The 25,157-nt window shown below is 49.6% G+C and overlaps 3 protein-coding genes across 5 annotated transcripts in view; all 3 read right to left on the bottom strand.

Annotated features, from left to right (window-relative positions):
- The window catches only part of S100A7 (S100 calcium binding protein A7), an 18,299-nt gene extending 3,056 nt beyond the window's left edge, over nt 1–15,243 (bottom strand). Inside the window, 4 exon segments of the mRNA XM_025858783.2 lie at nt 11,650–12,017; nt 14,031–14,235; nt 14,576–14,717; nt 15,103–15,243. The gene's annotated coding sequence lies outside the window, so the exon portion shown is untranslated.
- A 1,042-nt stretch (nt 15,244–16,285) lies between these two features.
- On the bottom strand, nt 16,286–21,538 carry S100A5 (S100 calcium binding protein A5). 2 transcript variants are annotated; one of them, XM_073888648.1, is made up of 3 exons: nt 21,440–21,538; nt 18,263–18,412; nt 16,286–16,568 (listed from the first exon to the last, which is right to left on the bottom strand). In XM_073888648.1, the coding sequence occupies exons 2-3, from the start codon at nt 18,398–18,400 to the stop codon at nt 16,425–16,427; spliced, it is 282 nt and encodes a 93-aa protein (XP_073744749.1). In that variant the 5' UTR covers nt 18,401–18,412; nt 21,440–21,538; the 3' UTR covers nt 16,286–16,424. The 2 variants fall into 2 exon arrangements, with proteins under 2 accessions (XP_073744749.1, XP_025714588.1); XM_025858803.2 differs by lacking the exon at nt 21,440–21,538 and having other exon boundaries at nt 18,263–18,483.
- A 307-nt stretch (nt 21,539–21,845) lies between these two features.
- Nucleotides 21,846–24,095, bottom strand: S100A4 (S100 calcium binding protein A4). Of its 2 annotated transcripts, none has more exons than XM_025858760.2 (3): nt 23,950–24,095; nt 22,891–23,046; nt 21,846–22,129 (listed from the first exon to the last, which is right to left on the bottom strand). In XM_025858760.2, the coding sequence occupies exons 2-3, from the start codon at nt 23,029–23,031 to the stop codon at nt 21,965–21,967; spliced, it is 306 nt and encodes a 101-aa protein (XP_025714545.1). In that variant the 5' UTR covers nt 23,032–23,046; nt 23,950–24,095; the 3' UTR covers nt 21,846–21,964. The 2 variants fall into 2 exon arrangements, with proteins under 2 accessions (XP_025714545.1, XP_025714546.1); XM_025858761.2 differs by lacking the exon at nt 23,950–24,095 and adding an exon at nt 23,154–23,285.
- Between the last annotated feature and the right edge of the window lie 1,062 nt (nt 24,096–25,157).

Below are 25,157 nucleotides of genomic sequence, written 5' to 3'. Positions count from 1 at the left end.
CTTCTCCTCAGGGTTGCCTTCTCAGCTCTGTTAAGTCTGTACCTGCTGCTTTGGGGGGTGGGGGGGGGGGGCTCGGGGCAGGGCGCAGGCCCTCTGGTGGCCATGGGGCAACTAGACCCAGGCTCCTGAGTCCTCTCCCACGGCTGCTTTCCCTGCTCCCACAGGCCCTGAGCACTCCTGCTAGAAAAAGCAAAGAAGCAGGTACAGACTTAACAGAGCTGAGAAGGCAACCCTGAGGAGAAGGATGCGTGAGATGTGTGCACCTGGGCAAAGACTGGTCCCTTTATGGGGTTCAGCCTGGCTCTTCCCAGGGGCTGGAGGCCCTGAGGCCATATTTGCTATCTGCATCCTGGAGCATTGCTCCACTCAGATGGGTAGGACATACTTAGGAGGGTGTGTTCAGCATTTTGCAGAATCCCGGGCCTCCAGGTCTTGCGCCTCCCAAGGGACCACCCCTGAGCCTCTCCTGTCCCCAAATTGATCTGGGGCTGGGAGGCCAGTGGGACACGTCACAGCAGGACAGAAAATAGGGTAGAGAAAACTGGGTTTCTGGACCTAAGGAAGGTGGAATTTCAGACTCTGGAGGCAGCATGGTTTGTATTTGCTCATCACCCACCCTTCTAGAGATTTGCTCTGACAATTAACACTAACGACCACCACTACTTATTGGGTTCTTAAATGTGTCAGGCATTAAGGTACCTGCTGTACCTACTTTCCTCCTTAACCCCTACCACCCTATAAGGTAGGTCTGTCAAATTCACAAAATACACAGAAAAGAAGACAAGGAAAGAATCCTGAAAGCAGCAAAGGAAAAAAAGTCCTTAACCTAAAAGGGAAGACAGATCAGGTTCACAGCAGATCTGTCCACAGAAACTTGACAGGCCAGAAGAAAGTGGCAGGACATATCAATGTGCTGAATGGGGAAAATATGCAGCCAAGAATACCTGATCCAGCAAGGTTGTCATTCAGAATAGAAGAAGAGATAAAGAGTTCCCCAGACGAACAAAAACTACAGGAGTTCATGACCACTAAACCAGCCTTGCAAGAAATATTAAAGGGGACTCTTTGACTGGGGGGATAAAGACCAAAAGCAACAAAGATAAGAAAGGAACAGAGAAAATCACCAGAAACACTAACTTTACAGGTAATACAGTAGCACTAAATTCCTATCTAGCAATAATCACTCTGAATGTAAATGGACTAAATGCTCCAATCGAAACACATAAGGTATCAGAATGGATGAAAAAAAAAAAAAACAAGACCCATCTATATGCTGCCTACAAGAGACTCATTTTAGACCTACAGACACCTGCAGATTGAAAGTGAGGGGAGGAGAACCATCTATCATGCTAAAGGACAACCAAAAGAAAGCCAGAGTAGCCATACTTATATCAGACAAACTAGACTTAAACCGAAGACTGTAACAAGAGATAAAGAAGGGCATTATATCAAAATTAAGAGATCTATCAAGAATATCTAACAATTGTAAATATTTATGCCCCCAACTTGGGAGCACCCAAATATATAAATTAATTAATAGCAAACACAAAGAAACTCGTTGATAATAATACAATAATAGTAAGGGACTTTAATACCCCACTTACAGCAATGGACAGATCATCTAAGCAGAAAATCAACAAGGAAACGATGGCTTGGAATGACACACTGGACGAGATAGACTTAACAGATATATTCAGAACATTTTCTCCTAAAACAGCAGAATACACATTATTTTTTTCTAAGATTTTATTTATTTATTTGAGAGAGAGAGAATGAGAGACAGAGAGCACAAGAGGGAAGAGGGTCAGACTCCCCGCTGAGCAGGAAGCCCGATGTGGGACTCGATCCCGGGACTCCAGGATCATGACCTGAGCCAAAGGCTCAGGTTAACCAACTGAACCACCCAGGCGCCCCACATTATTTTTGAGTGCACATGGAACATGCTCCAGAATAGATCATATATTGGATCACAAATCAGCCCCCAACAAGTACAAAAAGATTGAGATCATACCATGCATATTTTCAGACCAGAATGTTTTGAAACTTGAAGTCAAACACAAGAAAAATTTTGAAAAGACCACCAATGCATGGAAATTAAAGAACATCCTACTAAAGAATGAATGAGTTAACCAGGAAATTAAAGAAGAAATTTTTAAAAATACATGGAAGCAAATGAAAATGAAAACACGACAGTCCAAAACCTTTGGGAAGCAGAAAAGGCAGTCTTAAGAGGAAAGTATAGAGAAACACAGGCCTACCTCAAGAAACAAGAAAAGTCTCAAATACACAGCCTAAACTTACACCGAAAGGAACTAGAAAAAGAACAGCAAATAAAGCCTAAAGCCAGCACAAGAAGGGAAATAATAAAGATTAGAGCAAAAATAAACAATATAGAAACAAACAAGCAAAAACAAACAGAAAAAAAAAAAACACAGCAGAACAGATCAGTGAAACTAAGAGCTGGTTCTTTGAAAGAATTAATAAAATTGATAAACCCCTAGCCAGATTTGGGACGCCTGAGTGGCTCAGTTGGTTAATTGTTTGCCTTCGGCTCAGGTCATGATTCCAGGGTCTTGGGATTGAGTCCCACATCGGACTCCCTGGGAGCCTGTTTCTCCCTCTGCCTGCCTCTTCCCCTGCTTGCATGCTCTCTCTCTGACAAATAAATAAATAAAAATCGTAAAAAAAAAAAAAAAACTAGTCAGACGTATCAAAAAGAAAAGAGAAAGGACCCAAATAAATAAAATCATGAATGAAAAAGATCACAACCAACACCACAGAAATACAAACAATTATAAGAAAATATTATGAAAAATTATATGCCACGGTGCCTGGGTGGCTCAGTCAATTAAGCATCTGCCTTCAGCTCAGGTCATGATCCCAGGGTCCTGGGATCGAGCCCCAAATCAATCAGGGGCCCTGATCACTGGGGAGCCTACTTCGCCTTCTCCCTCTGCCTGCCGCTCCGCTTGCTTGTTCTCTCTCTCTCTGATAAATAAAATCTTAAAAAAAATCATGTGCCAACCAACTGGGCAATCTGGAAGAAATGGACAAATTCCTAGAAGCATACAAACCACCAAAACTGATATAGGAAGAAATAGAAAATTTGAACAAACCGATAACCAGCAAAGAAATTGAATCAGTAATCAAAAAATGTCCCAACAAACAAAAGTCCAGGGCCAGATGGCTTCCCAGGGGAATTCTACCAGATATTTAAAGAAGAGTTAATACCTATTCTCAAACTGTTCCAAAAAATTGAAATGGAAGAAAAACCTCCAAACTCATTCTACAAGACCAGCATTACCTTGTTTCCAAAACCAGACAAAGACCCCACTAAAAAGGAGAATTACAAGCCAATATCCCTAATGAACATGGATGCAAAAATTTTCAACAACATACTAGCAATTTAATTCCAACAGTATATTAAAAAGACTTATTCACCACGATTTATTCCTGGGCTACAGGGGGTGGTTCAATATTCACAAATCAATCAACGTGATATACCACATTAATAAAAGAAAGGATTGGGGCACCCGGGTGGCTCAGTCAGTTAAGCATCTGCCTTCAGCTCAGGTCATGATCCCAGGGTCCTGGGATGGAGCCCCACATGAGGCTCCCTGCTCAGCAGGGAGTCTGCTTCTCCCTCTGCCCCTCCCCACTGCTTGTGTTCTCTCTCTCTCTCTCAAATACATAAATAAAATCTTTAAAAAAAAAAAAAGAAAAGAAAAAATAAGAACCATATGATCCTCTCAACAGATGTAGAAAAAGCATTTGACAAAATACAGGATCCATTCTTGATAAAACCCTCAAAAAAGTAGGTATAGAGGGAACATATCTCAACATCATAAAAGCCACATACAAAAGACCCACAGCTATTATCATCCTCAATGGGGAAAAACTGAGAGCTTTTCCTCTATGGTCAGGAACAAGACAGGGATGCCCACTCTCACCATTACTATTTAACACAGTACTGGAAGTCTTAGCCTCAGCAATCAACAACAAAAAGAAATAAAAGGCATCCAAATGGACAAGGAAGAAGTCAAACTTTCACCGTTTGCAGACGACATGATACTCTATGTAGAAAGCCCAAAAGACTCCACTAAAAAATTGCTAGAACTGATACATGAACTCAGAAAAATCGCAGGATATAAAATCAATGTGCAGAAATCTGTTGCTTTTCTATACACCAATAATGAAGCAACAGAAAAAAGAAATCAAGGAATTGATCCCATTTACAACTGCACCGAAAACAATAATATACCGAGGAATAAACCTTACCAAAGAGGTAAAAGAAAACTATAGAACATTTACAAAAGAAATTGAAGAGGATACAAAGAAATGGGGAAAAAAATGCCATGTTCATGGAAACAAAGAACAAACAATGTTAATATGTCTATACTGCCCAAAGCAATTACACATTTAATGCAATCCCTATCAAAACACCACCAGCATTTTTCATAGAGCTAGAACAAACAATCCTAAAATTTGTATGGAACTACAAAAGACCCTGAAAAACCAAAGCAATCCTGAAAAAGAAAAGCAAAGCTGGAGGCTTCATGATCCTGGACTTCAAGCTATATTACAAAGCTGTAGTCATAGGGGCGCCTGGGTGGCTCAGTCAGTTAAGCAGCTGCTTTTGGGTCAGGTCATGATCCTGGGGTCCTGGAATCAAGCCCCACATCGGGCTCCCTGCTCAGCCAGGAGTCGGCTTCTGCCTCCCCTCCCCTGACCCCCCCTGCTCTCTCACTCACTCTCTCTCTCTCTCTCTTTCTCTCTCAAGTAAATAAATAAATTCTTTAAAAACAATAACAAAAAGCTGTAGTCATCAAGACAGTATGGTACTGGCACAAAAACAGACACGTAGATCAATGGAAAGAGTAGAAAACCCAGAAACGGACCCACAGCTATATGGTCAACTAATCTTCAACAAAGCAGGAAAGAATATCCAATGGAAAAAAGACAGTCTTTTCAACAAGTGGTGTCGAGAAAACTGGACAGCAACATGCAGAAGAATATAACTGGACCACTTTGTTATACCAAACACAAAAGTAGACTCAAAATGGATGAAAGACCTAAATGTGAGACATGAAACCATCAGAATCCTGGAGGAGAACACAGGCAGCACAGGCAGCAACCTCGTTGACCTTGACTGTACCTCGTTGACCTTGACCACAGCAACTTCTTACTAGACATGTTGCCAGAGGAGAGGGAATCAAAAGCAAAAATGAACTATTGGGACTTCATCAAGATAGAATCTTCCGCACAGGGAAGAAAACCATCAAAAGTAAAAGGCAGTCCACAGAGTGGAGAAGGTATTTGTAAATGACATAGCTGAGAAGGGCCAGTATCCAAAATCTAGGAAGAAACTATCAAACTCAACACCCAAAAAACAAATAATCCAGTTAAGAAATGGGCAGAAGACATGAATAGATATTTTTCCAAAGAAGACATCCAGATGGCCCTCAGACACATGAAAGGACGCTCAATATCACTCATCATTAGGGAAATACAAATCAAAACCACAATGAGATACCACCTCACACCTGTCAGAATGGCTAAAATTAACAACACAGGAAACAACAGATGTTGGCGAGGATTTGGAGAAAGGGGAACCCTCTTACACTGCTGGTGGGAATCCAAGCTGGTGCAGCTGCTCTGGAAAGCAGTATGGAGGTTCTTCAAAAAGAAAAATAGAATTCCCATATGATCCAGCATATGCAAATCCTTTGGCATTTACCCAAAGTATACAAAAATACTGATTTGAAGGGGTACATGCACCCCAATGTTTATAGCAGCATTATCAACAACAGCCAAACTGTGGAAAGAGCCCAAATGTCCATCGACTGATGAATGGATAAAGAAGATGTGGTATATATATACAATGGACTATTACTCAACCATCAAAAAGATGAAATCTTAACATTTGCAACCACATGGAGTAGGAGGACCCTGGGTTCACCTCTTGCAGCGTGGCCACCGAGAGAACACCACGTCAGCACAAATAACCCAGAAAGTGACTGGAAGACTGGCAGAACAGACTCTCCACAGCCGGATATAGACAAGAGGCCACAACAAAGCAGATCCACCCACTCTGATATGCTCTTGGCAAGATCCCGTCAAAGCAGTGCCACAAGCCTGGCAGTGTGCAAGCAGCCCAGACAAAGGCCAACACCACTCCAAAGTGAGTCTTGCTCCAGGGAGAGGGGAAGATAACCACACACCAGGGGCACCTGGGTGGCTCAGTCGGTTGAGTGTCTGCCTTCGGCTCAGGTCATGATTCTGGCGTCCTGGGATCGAGCTCCGCATCGGGGCTGCTTCTCCCTCTCCCTCTGCCTGCCTGTCTGCCTACTTGTGATCTCTCTCTCTCTCTGTCAAATAAATGAATAAAATCTTAAAAAAAAAAAAAAAAAAAAACACCACACACCAGTCTGACTGTGACTCCAGCAGTGGGCTGGGGCAGGCAGCTGGTCTGACTTGCAGGCCCCACCCACCAATACAAGCTCCAGGGAGAGGGGAAGATAACCACACACCAGTCTGATTATGACCCCAGCAGTGGGCGGGGGGCAAGCTGCTAGTCTGACTGCAGGCCCCACTCACCAGCAAAACCTTCTCAGGGGACAACACAGGGAAAGTGCCTGCAGTTTGGTGCTACTGCATCTCTGGCAAACGCCTGGTCTGGCTCAACTTAAGCCCAAGGCAGCCCCAGACCGGCCCACTAACACCACGGGCACCAGACTCTGCCCACAACAGGCAGAGAGCCATCACAGGCTGGACTGAAGGCAAACACAGCTCCACCACAACAGTAAGGCACCCCTGTAGCAACACACATAGGAGACACCCCTGAAGCACCATTTTCTGGTGAAAAGGAGACCATTGCACTGTGGGGCACTACAGGACCTCTTCTTCATAAAGCCACTACTTTCAAGGGCAGGAGACGTAGCTGACTTTCCTAACACAGAGAAACAGACATAGCAATAGACAGAATGAGGAGACAGAGGAGTATGTCCCAAATGAAAGAACCAGAACAAAATCAGAGCAGGAGACCTAAGCAAAACAGAGATAAGTAATATGTCTGAGAGAGAATTTAAAGTAATGCTCGTAAAGATATTTGCTAGAATTGAGAAAGAAGTGCAGGACCTCCATGAGACCCTCCACCAAGAGATAGGAGACCTAAAAAAAAGAACCATTTAGAGCTATTGGACTCACTAAATGAAAATAAAAATAGACCACCTGGAATAAATAGCAAACAAGAGGAAGTAGAACAACGGATCAGCCACCTGGAGGACAGAGTCATGGAAAGTAATCAAGTTGAGCAGATGAGAGGGGGAAAAAAATACGCAAAATGGGAATAGACCCAGGAAAAAAAATATGCAAAATGAGAATAGACTCAGCGACACTGTCAAGCATAACAGTCGCATGATCCGGGATCCCAGAAGAAGAGAAAAGTGGGCAGAAGATTTGTCTGAAAAAATAATAGCTAAAAACTTCCTGAATCTGGGGAAGGAAAGAGAAATCCAGATCAAGGAGGCAGAGAGCCTCCAACAAAACCAACCCAAAGAGGTCTGCACCAAGATACAAAGTAAATAAGATGGCCAAAAGTAGTGATAAAGAGAGAATTTTAAAAGCAGCAAGAGAAAGGAAAGCAGTGACATACAAGGGAAACCCCACAAGGCTATCATTGGATTTTTCAGTGTAAACTTTGCAGACCAGAAGAGAGAGTCATGATAAATTCAAACAGCTAAAAGGAAAAAATCTACAGCCAAGAACACTCTATCCAGCAAGGCTTTCATTCAGAATAGAAGGAGAGATCGAGTTTCCCAGAAAAACAAAAGTTAAAAGCAAAATCAGCCACGTCCCTGTCACACATGATGCCATCGGCCTGTGGGTCCCAAATTCACAGTCCCGCTGCCCTCCTGCCCAAGTCAGCATGTACTGCCTGCCACCTGCTCAATTTCAAGTCAACATGCCTTCACCTCAGATTGCCAATGGCTCCAACTGGCACTCTTCCTCTCAAATTCCATCCCCTGTGCTCAAGTTTGTGCACAAAAGTGCTCATAATTTTAACAGCAGAATGAAGCAACCCAAATAGTGACATTAATTCTGTGGAATATATAATGGATAAAAGGAGTGTGCTAGGCTGAGAACATCTCCAACAAGCACATCAAAGAACAATACATACAGCATGATTCTGGTTACATTCTGGTTACAAAGGAAACAAACTCAGGAATAATAAAACAAGACAAAAGCAGAGAAGGTGACAAACCATAAGACTCTTAATCATAGAAAACAAACAGAGGGTTGCTGGAGGGGAGGGCGGTGGGGGGATGGAGTAACTGGGTGATGGGCATTAAGGAGGGCACGTGATGTAATGAGCACTGGGTGTTATATAAGACTGATGAATCACTGAACTCTACCTCTGAAACTAATAATACACTATATGTTAATTAATTGAATTTAAATTTAAAAAAGAAACCCCTCCAAAATTAATTAATTAATTAATTAAAATGGCCTCAGCAGAGGGGTGCCTGGGTGGCTCAGTCAGTTAAGCATCCAACTCTTGATTTTGGTTCAGGTCATGATCTCAGCATTGTGAGACTGAGCCCTACGTCAGGCCCTGCACTGGGTGTGGAGCCTGCTTAAAATTGTCTCTCTCCTTCTCCCTCTGCTGTTCCCCCCACCCCCCACTCCCTCTCTAAAAGTATATATATATTTACTTACCTGTTTATATATAAATATCTCATATTAGATATTTATATGTATATATGTCATATATATATATATAATGGCCTCAGCAGAGAGTACCCTAAGGCACCTGGTGGAAATGAATGCAAATTGGCTGTAGAAGAACCCATCTTTAACCTAGACACTTGAAAAATATCCACAGATAAAATTTCCAGAAACATGAGCTCACAGTCAAAAAATTACAAAACACACAAGGAAACTAGGCACCATGAACAGAGCCAGAAGAAACAGAGACGAGAATTTGCCCCCAAAAAGACTCCAATATTGAAACATTAGCCACAGAACATAAAATAACTATGTGTAATATGTTTAACAATAAAATCAGTTGAGGGCGCCTGGGTGGCTCAGTTGGTTAAGCGACTGCCTCAGGCTCGGGTCATGATCCTGGAGTCCCGGGATCGAGTCCCGCATCGGGCTCCCGGGTCAGCAGGGAGTCTGCTTCTCCCTCTGACCCTTCCCCCTCTCATGCTCTCTCTCTCAAATAAATAAATAAAATCTTTAAAGGAAAAAAATGGGTTGATATATTAGCAAAGAGCAAGAGACTATAAAAATACCAACTATATTTGAAGAACCAAATAGAGAAATGAAATGAAATAAAATATAAATTAAAATATAATAATTAAATTTTTAAAACTTGATGAATGGGTTTAACCACAAACAAGAGACAGTTGCAGAGACAATTAGTGAACTATAAAAGAAATTACCCAGAACGTAGTACAGATAGAGAGATGGAAAACATGAATGAGAGGTCAAGAGATAGGGAGGAGAGAATGGAAAGTTCCAGAAAGAAAAGAAAGGAGAGGAGAGGAAGAAGTAATAGAGCCAAGGAAATATTTACAGAAACAATGGATGAGAATTTTCCAAAACTGAGGAGAAACACCAATTCACAGGTTTGTAACAACTGAATGAACCCCAACTAATGAATCTCAAGCAGGTTAAATACAAACAAATCCAATTCTAGAGACGTAATAATGAAACCGTAGAAAAACAAAGACAAAGACAAGATCTTAAAAATAGTAGAGCAAAAAGAGGAATAAAGGACTAAAAATTAGACTGACAGCTGATTTTTTTCAAAAACAAAAATAAACAACAGAAGAAAGTGGATAATAACTTAAATGAGCAGGGAGAAAACTCAACCCACCAAAAATATCTTCCAAGAACAAGTGCATAATAAGGAAAAACAAAACCTAAGAGAGTTTGCTACCAAAAGATAAGCAAATATTTAAGGATGAATTTCAAACATAAGGAAAATTGAACAAATGAGTGGTAAAATGTGTGGCTGAATATAAATACATATTAACTGGTGATGCGGACTTGTGGAGCCAAAAAGAGAAAACCAATGCACCTGACAAAGATGGTGCATAAACCAGGAAGAGGTGATCAGAATTAGATATTTTAAGGTTCTTCCTTCAAGAGAAGGAAAAAATACTGAATACTTTATACTAATGAATCCAATATGCATGTGAATATATCCAAGGTAACCCCCGAAATAGGAGGAATAGGCTTACATACTGATTAGGACAAAAATGAAATGGGTGAAAAATTACTTCAGTCAATTATGATTGGAAAAAGAAATATAGAAAATGAGGGAAAATAGAAAGCATAAAATAGAATGGCAGAAATAACAAATACATAGTAATTTCAATACATCTGAATGAATTCAATAATCTAGTTAAGAAAGAAAGATTATCTGATCAGATTTTTAAATCTCCATGTGCTGTTTACAAAAGACAAATCAAAAGCAAAAGGACTCTAGTCAATAATAGCAGAATGAAAAAAGATACACCATGCAAATATTAACCAAACAAAAGCTGATTAATATAAAGTGCAACATGCAAAGAACATTATTAGAAATAAAAAATAGTCACATATTAATTTAAAAAATCCCCCAAAGATTAACAATTCTGAACTTGTTTGCATTTAATAATTTAATTTAATAAAACTCAAGGTTTTTGTGCCATGATTCTTAAATCTTAGCTGTATTCCGAAAATCATCTCATACACTCTCAATATATAATTAAGACATGCAGGAAAAAGAGATGAAAACTATGTCATGACAAGATGCACACTAGGGGTGCCTGGCTGGCTCAGTTGCAAGAGTATGCAACGCTTGATATCTGGGTTGTGAGTTTGAGCCCCACGTGGAGTGTAGAGATCACTTAAATAAAGAAAATTAAAAAAAAAAATGCACACTAGTGAACTGGCAAGGGGATGGGGAGGGCCCAGCTCTGATCACATGCCCAAGTAGAGGCTCTTACCTCACCGGAACGCAGCCTTTTCACTCATTAAATGAGGGAAATACATACATACATCTGAGGATCACAAAAGACAATGGATGTGAAAGTGTCTTGTAAAAATAAAAGTGCTACACAAATGTAAAGTGGCGTTATTCTTAATAATTTCAGATTTGCTGGGGCAGGGAACAGAGAGCTACATCCTGTGACTCAGTCCTACCCCTCTTCCTGGGCCCACCCCAGCTTACAAAAATGGGCTTCACACGGTCAGGACCACAGGTTGAAGGATTAATATCAATTATGCATGGTGAGGGGGAAGAGAGTCTCAGCTAGGGGAATGGGGGTCACACAGCCTCTTCCACCGCCCCACCCGCAGGTGAACTGGCTCCCAGATCAGCTTCAGCAAAGGGACAGAGTATAAATGAAGCAACCCCCCCCACCTCATATCTGAACCTCTCCCTCTCCTCTAAGCCCAGACCCCTACTCCACAGAGTGAGCTCAAAGGGTTCGCTTCAACTTTACATCAATTGGAGTCAAACAATAAAAATGAACAGTCCATGCACCTCTCCACCCCCAATTCCACCCCTTGATGGCTGCACCCACCAGATTCCATGGGAAATGCTGTTTCCTCCCATCACCACCACCCCCCCCAAAAAAACCTTTAAAATCATACCTTGGGCGCACCTGGCTGGCTCAGTCAGTAGAGCCTGGGACTCTTGGTTTCGGGATTGTGAGTTCGAGACCCACACTGGGTGTACAGATCACTTAAAAATACAATCTCTTTTTTAAAAAATCACACTCTCAAAGCAAACAAAAAGACTTGCTATTTATTTGGGATTTGTTTTATTTCTTTAACTCCATGTTCCACTACTGCGGAGAAGCGGAAGCTAAAGGACAAGCCTCTTCATGTGGCAGGTGGACGACGCACGTTTGTGGGTTCACTTCAGCCTCCAGAGCAGCTCCTCCCTCGGTGGAGGGGGAGGAGGTCTTCACCTGCGGAGACAGTTCCTCCTTCCTCTTTGCACCGAGGTCTTTTCGCCCCTGAAAGGGGGGGAAGAGGTTCAAATTCTAACTGTCTTTGCAAACCGCCTTCCTTTCATCCACTCACTCACGCAGGTGTGTCTTAGACAGAGTTGAGTTGCTTTATGGAGCCAAAAGATACCCCTGCTGACATTCCCTGGGCGGGCAAATCCTGTCTCCCCCCTTCATAAGAAGAGCTCCCTGAGAGCCAGAGCTGCGGGTTCCATCAACACGGGCCCCTCCCCAGGGGTTCAAGAAAACCACTGCCATTCTCCCCCCAGCATTCTGCTCTCCGCCCACACGAGGGCGCACGCTCCACGTCCCAAATTGCCTACCACCGTCGGCGGGTCAGGTACTTTGCCAGAGCGAGTTAAATAGAGCCGACCAAGGCTGGGACAAGGTTCTTCGGCCTGGGAGCAGGAAGCCCTGGATCTCTTCTGCTTCCCGTCAGGGCCAGCTCCTACTCCCTGCGGGGCAGGAGGGGCAACTAGAGGAGGGACTAGTTGCCCTTTCTCGACTGTTCACTCTTCGCAGGCCCATGGAGAAGGAAGACAATTGCACAAAGTTGGGCCCCCAGGAAGTGGGGAAGAAAGAGGGGAAGGAGGCTCTGGTCTCCCTCTGAGGTGTCCAGAACCTACGGAGGAGCTTGCCTGGCTCAGACTAGGCCTGGAGGGGAGAGAACAGTGACAAATGCCCCATTGCCGTGAGATACAGTTTATCCCCATGCCCCGCACCCTGAAACCACAAATGCAAACAATGGATTCAGACAATAATTCAATTAGTCATTCTCCCTGATGGGGGCTGAGAGCCACTGGTTCCCATGAAATAACTAGGATGATTCATTCTGAGGCTGCAGGCATGGGCCAGCTCAATATTGAAAGGCTTGAAGCTGTGGTTGGCCCAGCCCCAGGGACCCCACCCTGCCCCCATCAAAGCACCCCATGATTCTCACGTTCCTGCAGCTATGAGCTACTCAGACCACCACCCCCAAGACAAAATACAGAGACAGGCTCCTAAAGTAGGCCCCCCACCTTCAACTGGGCCATGGGCAGCTGCTGTGGACTCAGCCCTACAGTGGCCTCAGTGGCCTCAGAACACTCCAGCCGGACTTTGGGCATGCCAGATGTGCCCTCTCTGCCTCCACTTCACAGTAGGAAGAAAGTGGACCGGCCCCCACCCATTCTGTCAGCACACCAAGAGCAAAACGGGTCTTTGTCTTCAGGGACCCTGCCAGTGATGTGGGAAACAAAGGCAGAAGGAAATGTAAATAAATTTAAATGTCCTTATAGTCTGCAGCCCATTGACAAAATACTTGAGGCTAGCAGAGTATACCTTCCTGCAGGAAGCTCCCAACGGTCTTAAAGTAAATGCTTTGCTAGAGGGAAAAACCTGAGCTTGACAATAGCAAGGCCTCCAGTATCCTGAGAGTCCGGACGGCTTTAATGTATGAAAGTCCTTCTGGATCTTCCCTTGTCTTTACTTCCCCCAACCCAAAGGTATATAATCAGTTGCTCCTTACAATCCAGGGACAGCCGCTCTTTTCTGCCCACGGGTCCTGTCCCCGAGCTTTAATAAAACCACCTTTTCGCACCAAGGATGTCTCAAGAAATCTTTCTTGGCCATCGGCTCCAGCCCCCACCAACCTCACCAACATTCAAAAACTACATCGCATCACCAGGACTATCTCTGCCCCCCCCCCCATTGGACCCATCCCAGCCTGGCTCAGGCACCATTTCCTTCCCCACCCACATCCTAAAAACCCTCTTTCCTGGGGACCACCTGAGTGTCCCTTAAGATGCCTTCGTCCAGGGCGAGACCCTTTTCTAATTCATGTAAAGGCACCTCACGAGCTAGCGGCGGCCTGGTCAGGGTGGCCCCAGGTGTGGGGCATTGCTGAGTCACTCCCAGTGGTGACCATGAGCAAATTCTGATGGCTGGCGCAGCACCACGAAGAGGAGGGAACAGAAGTCACTAGAAGCCAGGACATGGAGGCAGACTTGACCAAAAAAAGATATTTATTGAACAGTTACCCACCACTGGAGCTGACTCAGGCAGGCCCGATGGAGGGTGTCTCCACCTTCCTGATTTATTTTCAGCCCTTGAGGGCATCATTGTAGATCAAAGCCAAGGCTCCCAGGAAGGTGACATATTCCTGGAAGTTCACCACCTGGTCCTTGTTCCGGTCCTTGTTCCGGTCCAGGTCGTCCATCAGCTTTGCAATGTCAGCATCCTGCAGCTTCTAGCATGTCAGAAAGGGAAATCCAGACTCAGTGTGATGAGAACCTTGGGTTCTCTCCCTTTCTCCTTTCCAGGCAGCCCTCCCTCACACAAGAGGTTGTGCACTCTCTTTGTCAAAGACACTGAGTCCACCTTGGGTTCACTTGGCTTTACTTCTCCTCCGCTCCGGCTCCTCACTAGGGAGAGTACCAGGCTGAGAGTATTAGGAATTGACCAATGGTCCCAGTAAGCTATGTGGACTTGGGCCCCAGAATGTGGATAACTGTGAGCCAGATGCACCTGGCACCTCTCCCTCTCCTCACCCTGCTTCTAAAGGGCAGAGGAAGAGGGGCCTTACACACCGCACCAATGGTGAGCTCTTTCTGGATCAGCTCCTTCAGCTCCTTCTTGCTCAGAGTGTTGTCACCTTCCCTGCCCGAGTACTTGTGGAAGACCAATGGCCTGAACCACGGGGCACGCCATGGCTGGGCACTGGGCTCAGAGCTGGGGATGGAAAGCCTGGTCAGTGCCCAGCGGCCTCCCCACCCACCCACATTCACATTCCCCAAGTGCTCTGTCCCCACCCGCATCGGTGTCACCATCAGGAGCCAGCCCAGGGCTTGAGCGGGAGGGAGAGGCAGACCTGAAGGCCCAGAGGAGAGAGGTGGTCAAGGAGCAAATAAGACCACAGGTGAGAGCTAGCCTCCACCTCTCCAGGGGTTCCAGAAACTGGAGAGTATGAGGCGGGCCGCACACAGGCCGCGCTTACACACCCGGGGCACACCCCTCCCGCAGCCCGGGGTACACTCGGCCGGCCATCCGCTGGCCGGGGGCCGATTCACCCCAGGGCGGGCGGCCACAGGAACCCGGTGGGCCCGCGAGGACTCACCGCTTGGCCGGGAGAGCGTCCAGGGACCGGCGGGGCGGTGGCCAGCGCGCCTTTTAGCGGCCGCGGAGCCGAGGCCCGGCGAGCCAGAGCCCACCCCTCCCGCCGCCAGGCCCCCAACCCCGCCCCGCCTACCCCAGCCAACTCGCCCCCCCCCCCACACACACACCCCCCCCCCCACACACACACACACCCCCGGCCAGCCCCACCCCGACCTCTGCCCCGCCCTCAGGCCCGCCCCGTCCAGACCCGCTGGGCGCCCAAGCCCGCGCCCAAGCCCGCGCCCGCACGACACACCCTGGGGGCCCCCCCAGCCCTCGGCGCTTCCTGCCCCGGGCTGTTCCGGGTTCCCGGGATGGAACCGGGATCCCAGGGGTGACCGTTGCAAGCCAGGGACATCGAGCTCCGAGCCAGCTCCCTGGTCCGGGGGTGCCCCGGAGGGTGTTCAGGATCAACCCCAGATGAAGGAGAGGGAGCAGCCAGTGGTCTATAGGATATGATTTAAAGGACATCTGGAACACCCACCCCTCAGCAAAAACAAATTCCCACCACAAGCCTCACAACCATTCCTCCCCGACTGCACCCCCTCCCTCCCCACCCACACCCCCACACCCCCACACCCCAGCCTGGAATTCCGCCTGCAGCCTCTTGCCGGGCAATGTGCACACTGGCGCTTGCCTGAGTTATGTACCCTCCAGTGAAAAGGTTTTCCAGATCCTCTCCTGAGACAGGATTTTCACAGGGGGAAGTGGAGACAGCAGAAGCACTGAACCCCATAGATGATTGTGGTGGGGTGGGTAGGGCTAGCTGCCGAGGGGGAAATGGGGGAGAGGGAAAGGGGGCTGGCATGGGGTGTTGTCCTGGTGGCCTTCTGTGGCCTCAGACTGGCTTGTCCACCACTGCCCTCAGGAGCCTCCCCCAGCTCCCTCACTGCCTGTGCTCTATCAAAGCGCTTCCTCTTAGCTTTCTCTGGGAGGCAAGTGAAAGCCTGGCCCAACTTCCCCCATTTTCCGGAAAGGCAAAACTAAGCCCAGCAAGCTCAGTGACATCCACACTGAAGAAGGGCAGGAAGTGGGGTGGAAGCCCAGGACCCTAACTCCCAGAGGCTCTCAACCCACTCAAGGGAAAGTTCTGCCTTGCCCCGCCCACCCCCAGGCAAGGTGGACAAGACTTCCTCAAAACCAGCCAGGAATGGAAAATCTTTATTTCCCCTGCTGGAAGGGAAGGCTGAAGCGGGGTCCATCCAGAAGGGAGAGGAGGGCAAGGGACCAGAGAGGAGCTGTGAGAGGGGTTGCAGAGACCAGGGGCAAGGGGCTGAGCCCTGGTCATTCACTGTCCTCCAGGAAGAAGTCGTTGTAGGCCATGCACAGCGTGGTCGGGAACACCGAGTACTCCTTGAAGTCGATCTCCTGGTCACTGTTCTTGTCCAGGCTCTTCATCAGGTCATCAGTGCTGCTCTCCTTCATCTTCTTCAAGGGCCCAGGGAGAGGGACAGGTCAGCCACCCCACCTAGCCCTGCCTCACCACTGCGTGGTGCCACCCACCCCCTGGGAAGGCAGTCTCAGGGTGATCCTCATCTGGGTCAGCAACACTCTGAACATCTCAACCCCCAGCATCTCCCCCAGCCCACACCCCGTCTGGGGCCTGGCACCACGCAGTGACCTGACTCCTGAACCTAAGCGAACGTCCGCAGGAAAGCTGGCCCAACACCCCCTTTCCTCAGCACTTCCCACCATCCAAAGAAATAATCATCTAGATTTTATACAGTGTCCAACCGAAATGCCTTGGTGACTACGTGGCACTGAGCATGATTCAGACTTCTTCTGTCTCTGTAGAGGATAGTTGAGAACCGACCCAGACAACACGCCATGAGAGCAGTGTGCCGGAGCCCAGAAGCCAACACGGCCTCCCTTTCTGGGAGAGCTTGCAGCACACCTGTGTGAGGATGAGGCCGCGGCTCAGCCATACTCTGTCTGTCCCCTGCTCTCCCAGCCCAGCTCCACCAAGAGGACGGAAACAGGGCCCTCCCGTGGGACAGGAAGAAAACACGGACCTGTTCTGCCCTCCCCTCTTCACTGCCCTTAGCTCCCACTTTTCCACAGGAGACAGACGTCAGGACAAATGGAGATGGAAACAGCTTCTCTGTGACGCGGTCCTTACCCCCAGTCTGGGCTCCTGTTAAAGTCAGGCCTTCCCCAGGGCCTCTGTTCCCCTGTAATTAACGCCTAGGGGAGCCGCCACCCCTCCCTTTGCCCTCGTTAACTCCAGGATGCAGAGAGCCTGGCAGGAAAGCCGGAGGGCAGGCTTGGTGAAACCCACACCTGCTCCAGCCCACAGCCCAAAGGGGAGGTTCTCTCTGGGGAGGCCCACCAAGGTTCACAATGTGACTGGAGAGGCCCCCAAGACTGGATTTTCAAGGAAAAAGGAAGGACTCAGCCTCTTACTAGCTGGATGTCTTTAGACAAGTTAGATAATGTTTCTGAGCCTCTGTTTTTTTGAACTGTAAAAATAACATAACTTCCTCATAGACCTTCCCCTTGGTCAGCCACCTCCCACCGTCTCCATCTGGCAAGAAACAATCTGTCTCCTTCCAACCTTGTGTTCACAAATTAGAAGAATGATCCTTTTTGTTCCCATGTCAGTGCCAGCTGAGAGCCCTGGATGTACCAGGCACACAGGTGAAGGCCCTGCCCTTGAGCCGTGCGCAGCTCAAGCTGGGCACCCTGGTGCCTTGTCCCCCATGATTCCTCACACAGGCTCTTCCATGGCTGTGTGGGCCTGGCCTCAACAAAGAAGGCTCCCTGACCTCTAAACCTTCACACAGGCTGTAATTCACCCTCTGGATGCTGCCCTTCCTCCTTCCCAGTGAAACCCAACTCGTCCCTGGTCACAGAGGTCTTGCATCTGGTGGCCCAAGATGTCCACCTTCTTCATTAGGTCTCTGTCAGTTCCCTTTGGCCGTCCTGCTCCTGGCTGAGACTAGAGCACTTGGAGGGCAGATGTGTGTCCCCTATTCTGGGTCTCTACAGATGCAGAACTGGGGCTTCCTACCTCACAGAAGGGGAGCCCCTGACAGTGGTATGGTGCTTCCTCTGTTTCCCTCCTCCCCCATGGTGTGCACAGGGAGAATTCAGGCTTTGGGGTGGGGGTGACAGTCACCTACCTCTCCAAGACACAGCTCCTTCTTGATCAGCTCCTTTAGTTCCTCCCTGCTGAGGGTCAGTTTGCTGCCTTCTCTCCCCGAATATTTATGGAAAGTGGTGACCATAGTGGTCAGGGCCTTCTCAAGAGGTGTCTCCATCAGTGTGTGGCTCTGGAGGGTGAAGGGAGAGAGAAGGATCAACATCCAGGGGAAGCCAGACCTTCTGCTTCCCCTATCACTAGCCCAGCCTCGAGGCTCTCTCTAAAGAACCAGAAACTAGAACCCAGATGACACAGAATCTACCAACAAGTGGACCCAAATGTACCAGAACAGGTTGTAGTAAGACCGGAGGCAAACGTGGAACAGCCAGAGCCATGAGACCAGCCAGCCCCCAAAGGAGCTTACACAGGGGACTGCTTAGGAGATGCTGGAAAAGGGCTCTAGGGGCAGATGACAAGGTGACCTCCCCAAAGATGAACTGGTGGCAGATGATGGAGCCGAGAAAGGGCCCCTGGCCCATAGAGCTTGGACATTCACTTCCCGGAGGCAGCCCTCACCCCAATCTCCCTCCTTTGCCCCGGTGCCTGAATCACCTGACAGTGGGGAGTGTGCCATTATAGAGGTAGAGGCAAAGAGAGAGTCCAGGGTTTGGAGGGGGCTGGGGCTGGAACTGGGAGATAAGGTCTCAGCAGGAAACAGGGCAGAGGTTGTTGGACTTGTCCAGCTGGTCTCAGTCTCTGGCCCAGAGAACTGCATGCAACTGGCACCAAGAGGGGTGGGCCCACCAAAATCTCCAGGACCCCTCTGAGAGCTGGATCCAGAGGTTGGGTTTGAATGTGGCCCCCCATGTCCGTCAGCACAGCCACACCCACCCAAGGGAAGAGGCAGCTCCCATAACTCAGACTCGAAAACCACTTCCCCTTAGGAAGGAGGCAACACCCAAGAAACTTGGGGGCTCCAGGTTAATCTGTGTGGAGTCCAGAGCAAGAAGGAAGAAGCAGCTGGCTCTCATCTTCAGCCCAAGCCCCCCTAGTGATTCTTGAATTGGATCTGTCATTCACCTCTCAGCACCCCAAAAACCTCAGCATCACCCACCCCCCTCTCGCACTCCAGGAGACTCAGCCAGGACCACAGGTTCTCTGGGTGGCTGCAATAGCATCCTGGCTGGTTCTGATCACAACTCCATGCCTAGAGCCACTTGTCAAGAAATTCTGATAACCACAGCTCCACACTCGGTCCTCCTTCCTGAGGGCATGCCAACTCATCATGCCAGGCCTTCCTCAAGGCTTGTCATGGTCTGGCCTCATTGCCCTGCTTGCCACAGCGTATAGATGAGCAGGGAGGTGAGAAGGAAGGACTCGCCAGGGAAGGAAGCAGCAGACAACCCACACAGCAGAAACAGGCTCCCTCCTACCACTCCCTGCCTTTGTTCCCTTGCTCTGGTCCCCAGGAAACCAGGGGAGGGAAAGAGCCAATGAGAAGGAGAGGGACCTGAGAAGGCCCAGATCAGAGCCTCATGGGACAGGGCTGGGGAGAAACCCCTCTGCCAATCTTGCCTTCCTTGTTTCCAAACAGAGTGGAAGGGGGGCACATTGAGTTCGTTGTGGCACACACATCTTCAGTTCCAGAAGCTTTATTTTCCCAACCAAAAACCAGCACTCAATCTGATGGGACAACAGGGTAGAAGAGAAGCCAGCTGCCCCGGGGAAAAAAGACCCAGGAAATGTGGGCCAAACACAGGGTATCTTCTCTCACCCTAGGCCAGTCTGCACACTGGGGCCCTCCCATCCACACCAAGAGCAGAGCAAACACACCTTGAGATGGGAATCCATGAGGGAAGATGTTTCCTGCCAAGGGCATGAAAGTCAAGGTCAAGGTCATTAGCGAGTATGGAGCCTAAGGTTTTTAAAGGGCTTTTTTTTTTTTTAAGATTTTATTTATTTATTTGACAGAGAGAGTCACAGGGAGAGAGGGAACACAGCGGAGGGAGTGGGAGAGGGAGAAGCAGGCTCCCCGCTGAGTAGGGAGCCGATGTGGAACTCGATCCCAGGACCCCGGGATCACGACCTGAGCCGAAGGCAGACGCTTAACGACTGAGCCACCCAGGTGCCCCTAAAGGGCTTTTAAAAGTGATTTCTTCTAAGCCTCACTCATCTTCATGGGAAAAAATTGTCAGAGACTTGGAATGGAAGCCTGGGAATCAGGGACCGGGAAGGGGCCCAGGAAGGGTAGGGCCAGGTGATGGTGTAGAGGTTGTGGATTTTGGGGAAGCAGGTTTGGGGGGCAGGAAGGAATGGGGCAGGGGGCAGGGAGAGTTGCCTGAATCCCAGGAGAGACATTGTTCTACCACCAAGTAGTTCGAGTATGAGAACAGAGCTGGAGTTAGGGGCTTGCACCTGTGGGTGCTGCAGCCCCACCTGGCCTGCTTGGGCGCTCCCCTCTGTGCCCACTCTGCCCCACCCCCATTGGCAAGGCTAGAGAAGCAGCAGGGACTGGTCACTGAGCAACAGGAGTTTCCGAGGTAGAGTGATGCAGGAGCGGTCCCTAGGGGAGGTCACTCCCGTGGAAGATGGGCGGCCAGGGGCCAGACAGAAGGGGAGGAGGCAGGCTTTTTCCTGGACCAAAATCCTACCCAGGCCTCTGCAGTCACACTCTGAGGGAACGTCTGAGTCAGCTGCCCCACTGCTCTGACACTTGAGAGAAAAACAGGATATAATGAGAAGGAAGGGGGAAAGCTTGAAAGGTCAAGGGACTAAGACCCCCTGCTGCGGGACACCACATTTACTCACGTCCTCCCTAAAGGCCCCCATACCACCTGGACCTGGCCTGGAAGTCTAACTTCAATCACCCACCAGCCTTTAACCTGACGGGATACAACATCCTGCCTGATATTTTCTGGGGAAAGAAAAATCTCAATTTCATTTATCAGATCATGTGTCTGGAATTTCATCTCCAAAATTATGGCCACCTCCCACCATCTCCCTCACTTCCACCCCAGCTACTATCCTCCACTCCTCCCTTTGAGGTCCTTTTTCCCTTCTCTGAAGGACCATGATTCTAACTGATAACAGCCCTCATTCCAGGGTCTCTGGGGCAGGGACAGCAAAGGTTGAGAGGGTGATATTCTCAGGCTGCTGCAATGGCGTGGCCTCCTTCCACGCGGCCTCCCTGACCTAACCATGGACAGGATGGACTCACCCATCCCTGGGTTGAAAACCAGGTCACTGGAAGGGGCCCACAGGGCAGGGCCCTCCTGATTCAGCTCCCTGCTGCAGGGCGCCCAAACTCCATTCCAGGCCCCAGCCAGGAGCAGATGCAAAAGAACTTCAATCCCTCCAGAGGCAAGGCTGAGGTGGGAGGGACAATTCTGCTGGCAAAGACCCCACAGCTGGGGCTTTCCAAGCCTTTGGGGGTTCTTTTCCCTGCCCTCGGCCCCATCAGTCAGCTCCATCATGCATGCACAAGGACAGTCTTCCATTCACCCCTCCCCCCCACCTTTACTAGTCTGCTCTCCACAAAACCGCTGCCCACTGCCTGTGCTCCCCACCCCCACATGTCCCTCAGCCCCCACCCCAGACCCAGAGTTTCTCAGACCATCAGCCTCAAAGCTTCCAAGAATCTTTATTGAACTTGGTGCACAGCGTGCACACATCTGGTGGAGCCGGGGTGAGGTCCTGTGCCCTCTACCAACCGGTAGGTTACCCCCCACCCACATGCGGGCCTTCACTTCTTCCGGGGCTGCTTATCGGGGAACCCTTCGAAGAACTCATTGCACATCATGGCAACACAGGACAGGAAGACACAGTACTCCTGGAAGTCCACCTCGTTGTCTTTGTTGCTGTCCAAGTTGCTCATCAGCTTCTGGAAGGCAGCTTCATCCGTCCTTTTCTGCAGGGAAGAGGCAACAGGTAGAACCACAAAGTCTGGGGATGGAGCCAAGACTAGACCAGGTTTCCATCTTCAGATGGGAGCTCAGGAAGGCACAGCCACTCCCTGGGGGCCCCGCTTTGGAACCCCAGCTCTCAGGGGCTAGGCTGGGGCCACAGAAGTTCCCCCCAAGGGATGAGGAACTCTGAGTACCTGCGCACAGCTGGAGAAGGGGACCACAATGTCTTCCCCCAAGGTTGTTCCAAGAATGCAACTAGACAATGGTCATGAAGGTAACACACAAACTGCATAAAGCTGGATACAAATGGGAGCTGTGAACGCTCAGGAGCGTAGGCATGTGTCTCCATAACTGTGTCTTCACATCCACAGAGACTCAAAAATTATTCATTGCTGGACTGATGGTAAACACCCCGGTTTGTGGATCTCAGCTTTGCACTTTCATTACCTTAGGAAGTTCCTTAGCCTCTCTGAACTTTTGCTGCCCTTCGGTTGAGTTGTACAAAGCACCTGGCGAAGCCTGGCGGGCGTCCTACCTGTTCGTTCCCAGCCCTCTTCCTGCTGGGCTCCAGGAAATGAGCGGCGGGTGCTCACTGTGTTTCCAACTAGAGCAAGCTCTCTGACCGGACGTCCCCATCTCGGTGACAGATACCAGCTGTAGCTACGACTCTGCCAAAACACTGGTGCCCCCCGACCCAGGCCTTGCCCCTCCTCTGCGGAGAAGGGGGCACACAGGGGCATACTCCCAGGCAGTAGCCACTCACCCCCAAGAAGCTGGGCAGCTCCCGGGTCAGCAGCTCCTTTAGCTCTGACCTGTTGAGCTTGAACTTGTCACCCTCCTTGCCGGAGTACTTGTGGAAGGTGGACACCATCACATCCAGAGCCTTCTCCAGGGGGCATGCCATGGTGGCAGTCAGGATCTGAGGACAGGGTCCCAGAGACACCCTTATCTTCCCCAGCCCCACCCTCAGAATGCCCCACCCCACTCCCATCCCTCAGGGACCACTTGGTGAGACTCTGCTCTCACCAGAGGGGGACCCCAGAAAGGTGGGGCTCAGCTCCTGGTGGAAAGTGTGTGCTTCGGGCCGCCAACACTGGCGAGGACACAGGCTGCACAGGCTCTGGATTTCAGGCAGCCTCGCTCAGGCTGGGCCTCACCAACTATTCCCCCCCCACCCCCCCCCACCCCCGCCCCAGTACTCCCACGACCACAGCAGCCCCGCCCTGCCGCATTCTCCCCCTGCCAGGGCTGCTGGAGGCCCGCCCAGGGGCCTGCAGCGGAAAAAACAAGTGGCCTAGCCCTAGAGTAGGGAGGGGCAGGGTGAGGTGGCAGGGGCAGGGGTGCAAGGGAGGGGTGGGGAGGCAAGCTCCCTTTGGCTGGGCTGCTGGGTGCAGAGCAGAGGCCCATAGGACACAACCAGACAAAAGGCCAGTTGCCTTCAGTTTTCTTCCCACACCCGAGTGTGCACACACAGGCTTGTGCAACCCAGCAAACACAAGCCAATGTGCAGACCCACAGGTCACACACACTACAGCAACAACATTTGCAAAGCCCAGCATCTCATTACCACCCAGCTAGGTCAAATCCAGCCACCGGCACGCTTCTCGTTTTGTTGGTTTTTTTCCCTTGCATGTGCGTGCAGGTGCACACACACACACACACACACACACACACCTCCCACCACAGGGCCTCCTCATCAGAATCTCATGCTGGACCCAGTTAGCTCATCTGGCCCCCACCAGCCACTCCTTCCTCTGCCCCGAGCCTGACCCCAGCCTCAACCTGACACCCCTTGCGTGCTAGTCAGGAGACCACGACTCACCAGGCCAAGAGGGAGGAGGAGATGAGGAGAGAGGGTGCGAAGAGAGAAGGAGTGGGGAAAACCCAGCGGTCTGTCCTATTTATACCCCGGCCAGGCCCTGCCCATAGCAGGGGTTGGGGGAGAGTGAGAGACAGTCCTCCTATGGGCCCCTCCACCAGCCCCGCTGGAAAACCCGCTTCCGGCCCTGGGCAGGCACACTGGACAATGGGAGAGCCCACACAGGCAGGGGTCTCAGCGGGGTGGGCACTCCCTGGTGGGCACAGCTCGATCTGAATTTTAGGGAGCGAGAGGAAGTCTGTGCCTTGGGTGTGGAGGACAGAGAAGGAGTGGTCCCACTGGGCAGCTAGAAAGCAGGATACAGGGGAGGTCAGTGATGGGTGAGAAACTGCCCTGGAAATGCCCATGGCTGGCTTAGTTGGTGGAGCATGCTACTCTAGATCTCTGAATCTCTTGAGTTCAAGCCCCACATTGGGCATGGAGCCTACTTAAAAAATGAAATAAAATAAAATAAAATCTTGAAAAAAAGAAATTGCCCTGGAAATGTGGCTGCCCAAGCACTAAGGAGGGGACCCCAGGCTCAGTGTTGCGGTATGGCTCTTGCTGCCCTTTCCCCCGCTCCAAAGGGCACTCTGCCATGCCGAGTGAGGTCCAGGGCAGGAGCTGGGGGTCTGGAGGAGGAGCAGACCAACACCCAAAGCTGATGCTAGGACCGCCCCAGGCATGTCAGTGGACAAAGGTCCTGGGTGCAGCAGTGATGGAGTAGGGAGTAGGAGTCAAGTGTGGGGCTCAGGGATGGACAGCAGGTACCCAGAGGACTGGGGAGAGGGAGGGTATCAGGAGGGGGTATCTAGAGTTGGGAAAGAATGAAAGTGAAGAACGCAGGTTGGGGTGGAAAGTTAGAGGAGAAATGGCACAAAATGGGGGAGGCAGGGATCAGGGTCACCCTCTCAGAGTGGGGTATGAACTCAAGTTGAATGAGGATCAGGAGTGGGGGGCAGCTAAGGCCCTCAACTGGTTATGGCTTCAGGGATGAGTTACGGCTCAAGGTGCCCCCTTCCCCTTCCGATGCAGGGTACGCCTCCCTGGCCAGGAGCAATACCCTAGCCAGACCTCAGACACCCTAATCCTATTAGTTCTGCTCTCTGGGCTCCCACAGCCAGGCCAACAAGCCCGCCCCACCCCTACACCCCACCCTCCTCCTCAGAGCA

The sequence above is a fragment of the Callorhinus ursinus genome, unplaced genomic scaffold (genome assembly GCF_003265705.2).
Source record: "Callorhinus ursinus isolate GAN/ISIS: 27379988/994484 unplaced genomic scaffold, GSC_fseal_2.0 scaffold92, whole genome shotgun sequence".
NCBI lineage: Eukaryota > Metazoa > Chordata > Mammalia > Carnivora > Otariidae > Callorhinus > Callorhinus ursinus.
The sequence above is the reverse complement of the archived record's forward strand: the minus strand, read 5'-3'. Positions and strand labels throughout refer to the sequence as shown.

What these genes read in the sequence shown, in the direction of transcription:
- S100A5 (XM_025858803.2), bottom strand. Translation starts at nt 18,445, where the DNA reads ATGTTGATCCTTCTCTCTCCCTTCACCCTCCAGAGCCACACACTGATG. An exon ending in AGGAGCTGTGTCTTGGAGAG is followed by an intron (nt 16,569 to 18,262) that starts GTAGGTGACTGT and finishes GGGCCCTTGAAG; the next exon opens with AAGATGAAGGAGAGCAGCAC.
- S100A4 (XM_025858760.2), bottom strand. Translation starts at nt 23,031, where the DNA reads ATGGCATGCCCCCTGGAGAAGGCTCTGGATGTGATGGTGTCCACCTTC. An exon ending in AGCTGCCCAGCTTCTTGGGG is followed by an intron (nt 22,130 to 22,890) that starts GTGAGTGGCTAC and finishes TCTTCCCTGCAG; the next exon opens with AAAAGGACGGATGAAGCTGC.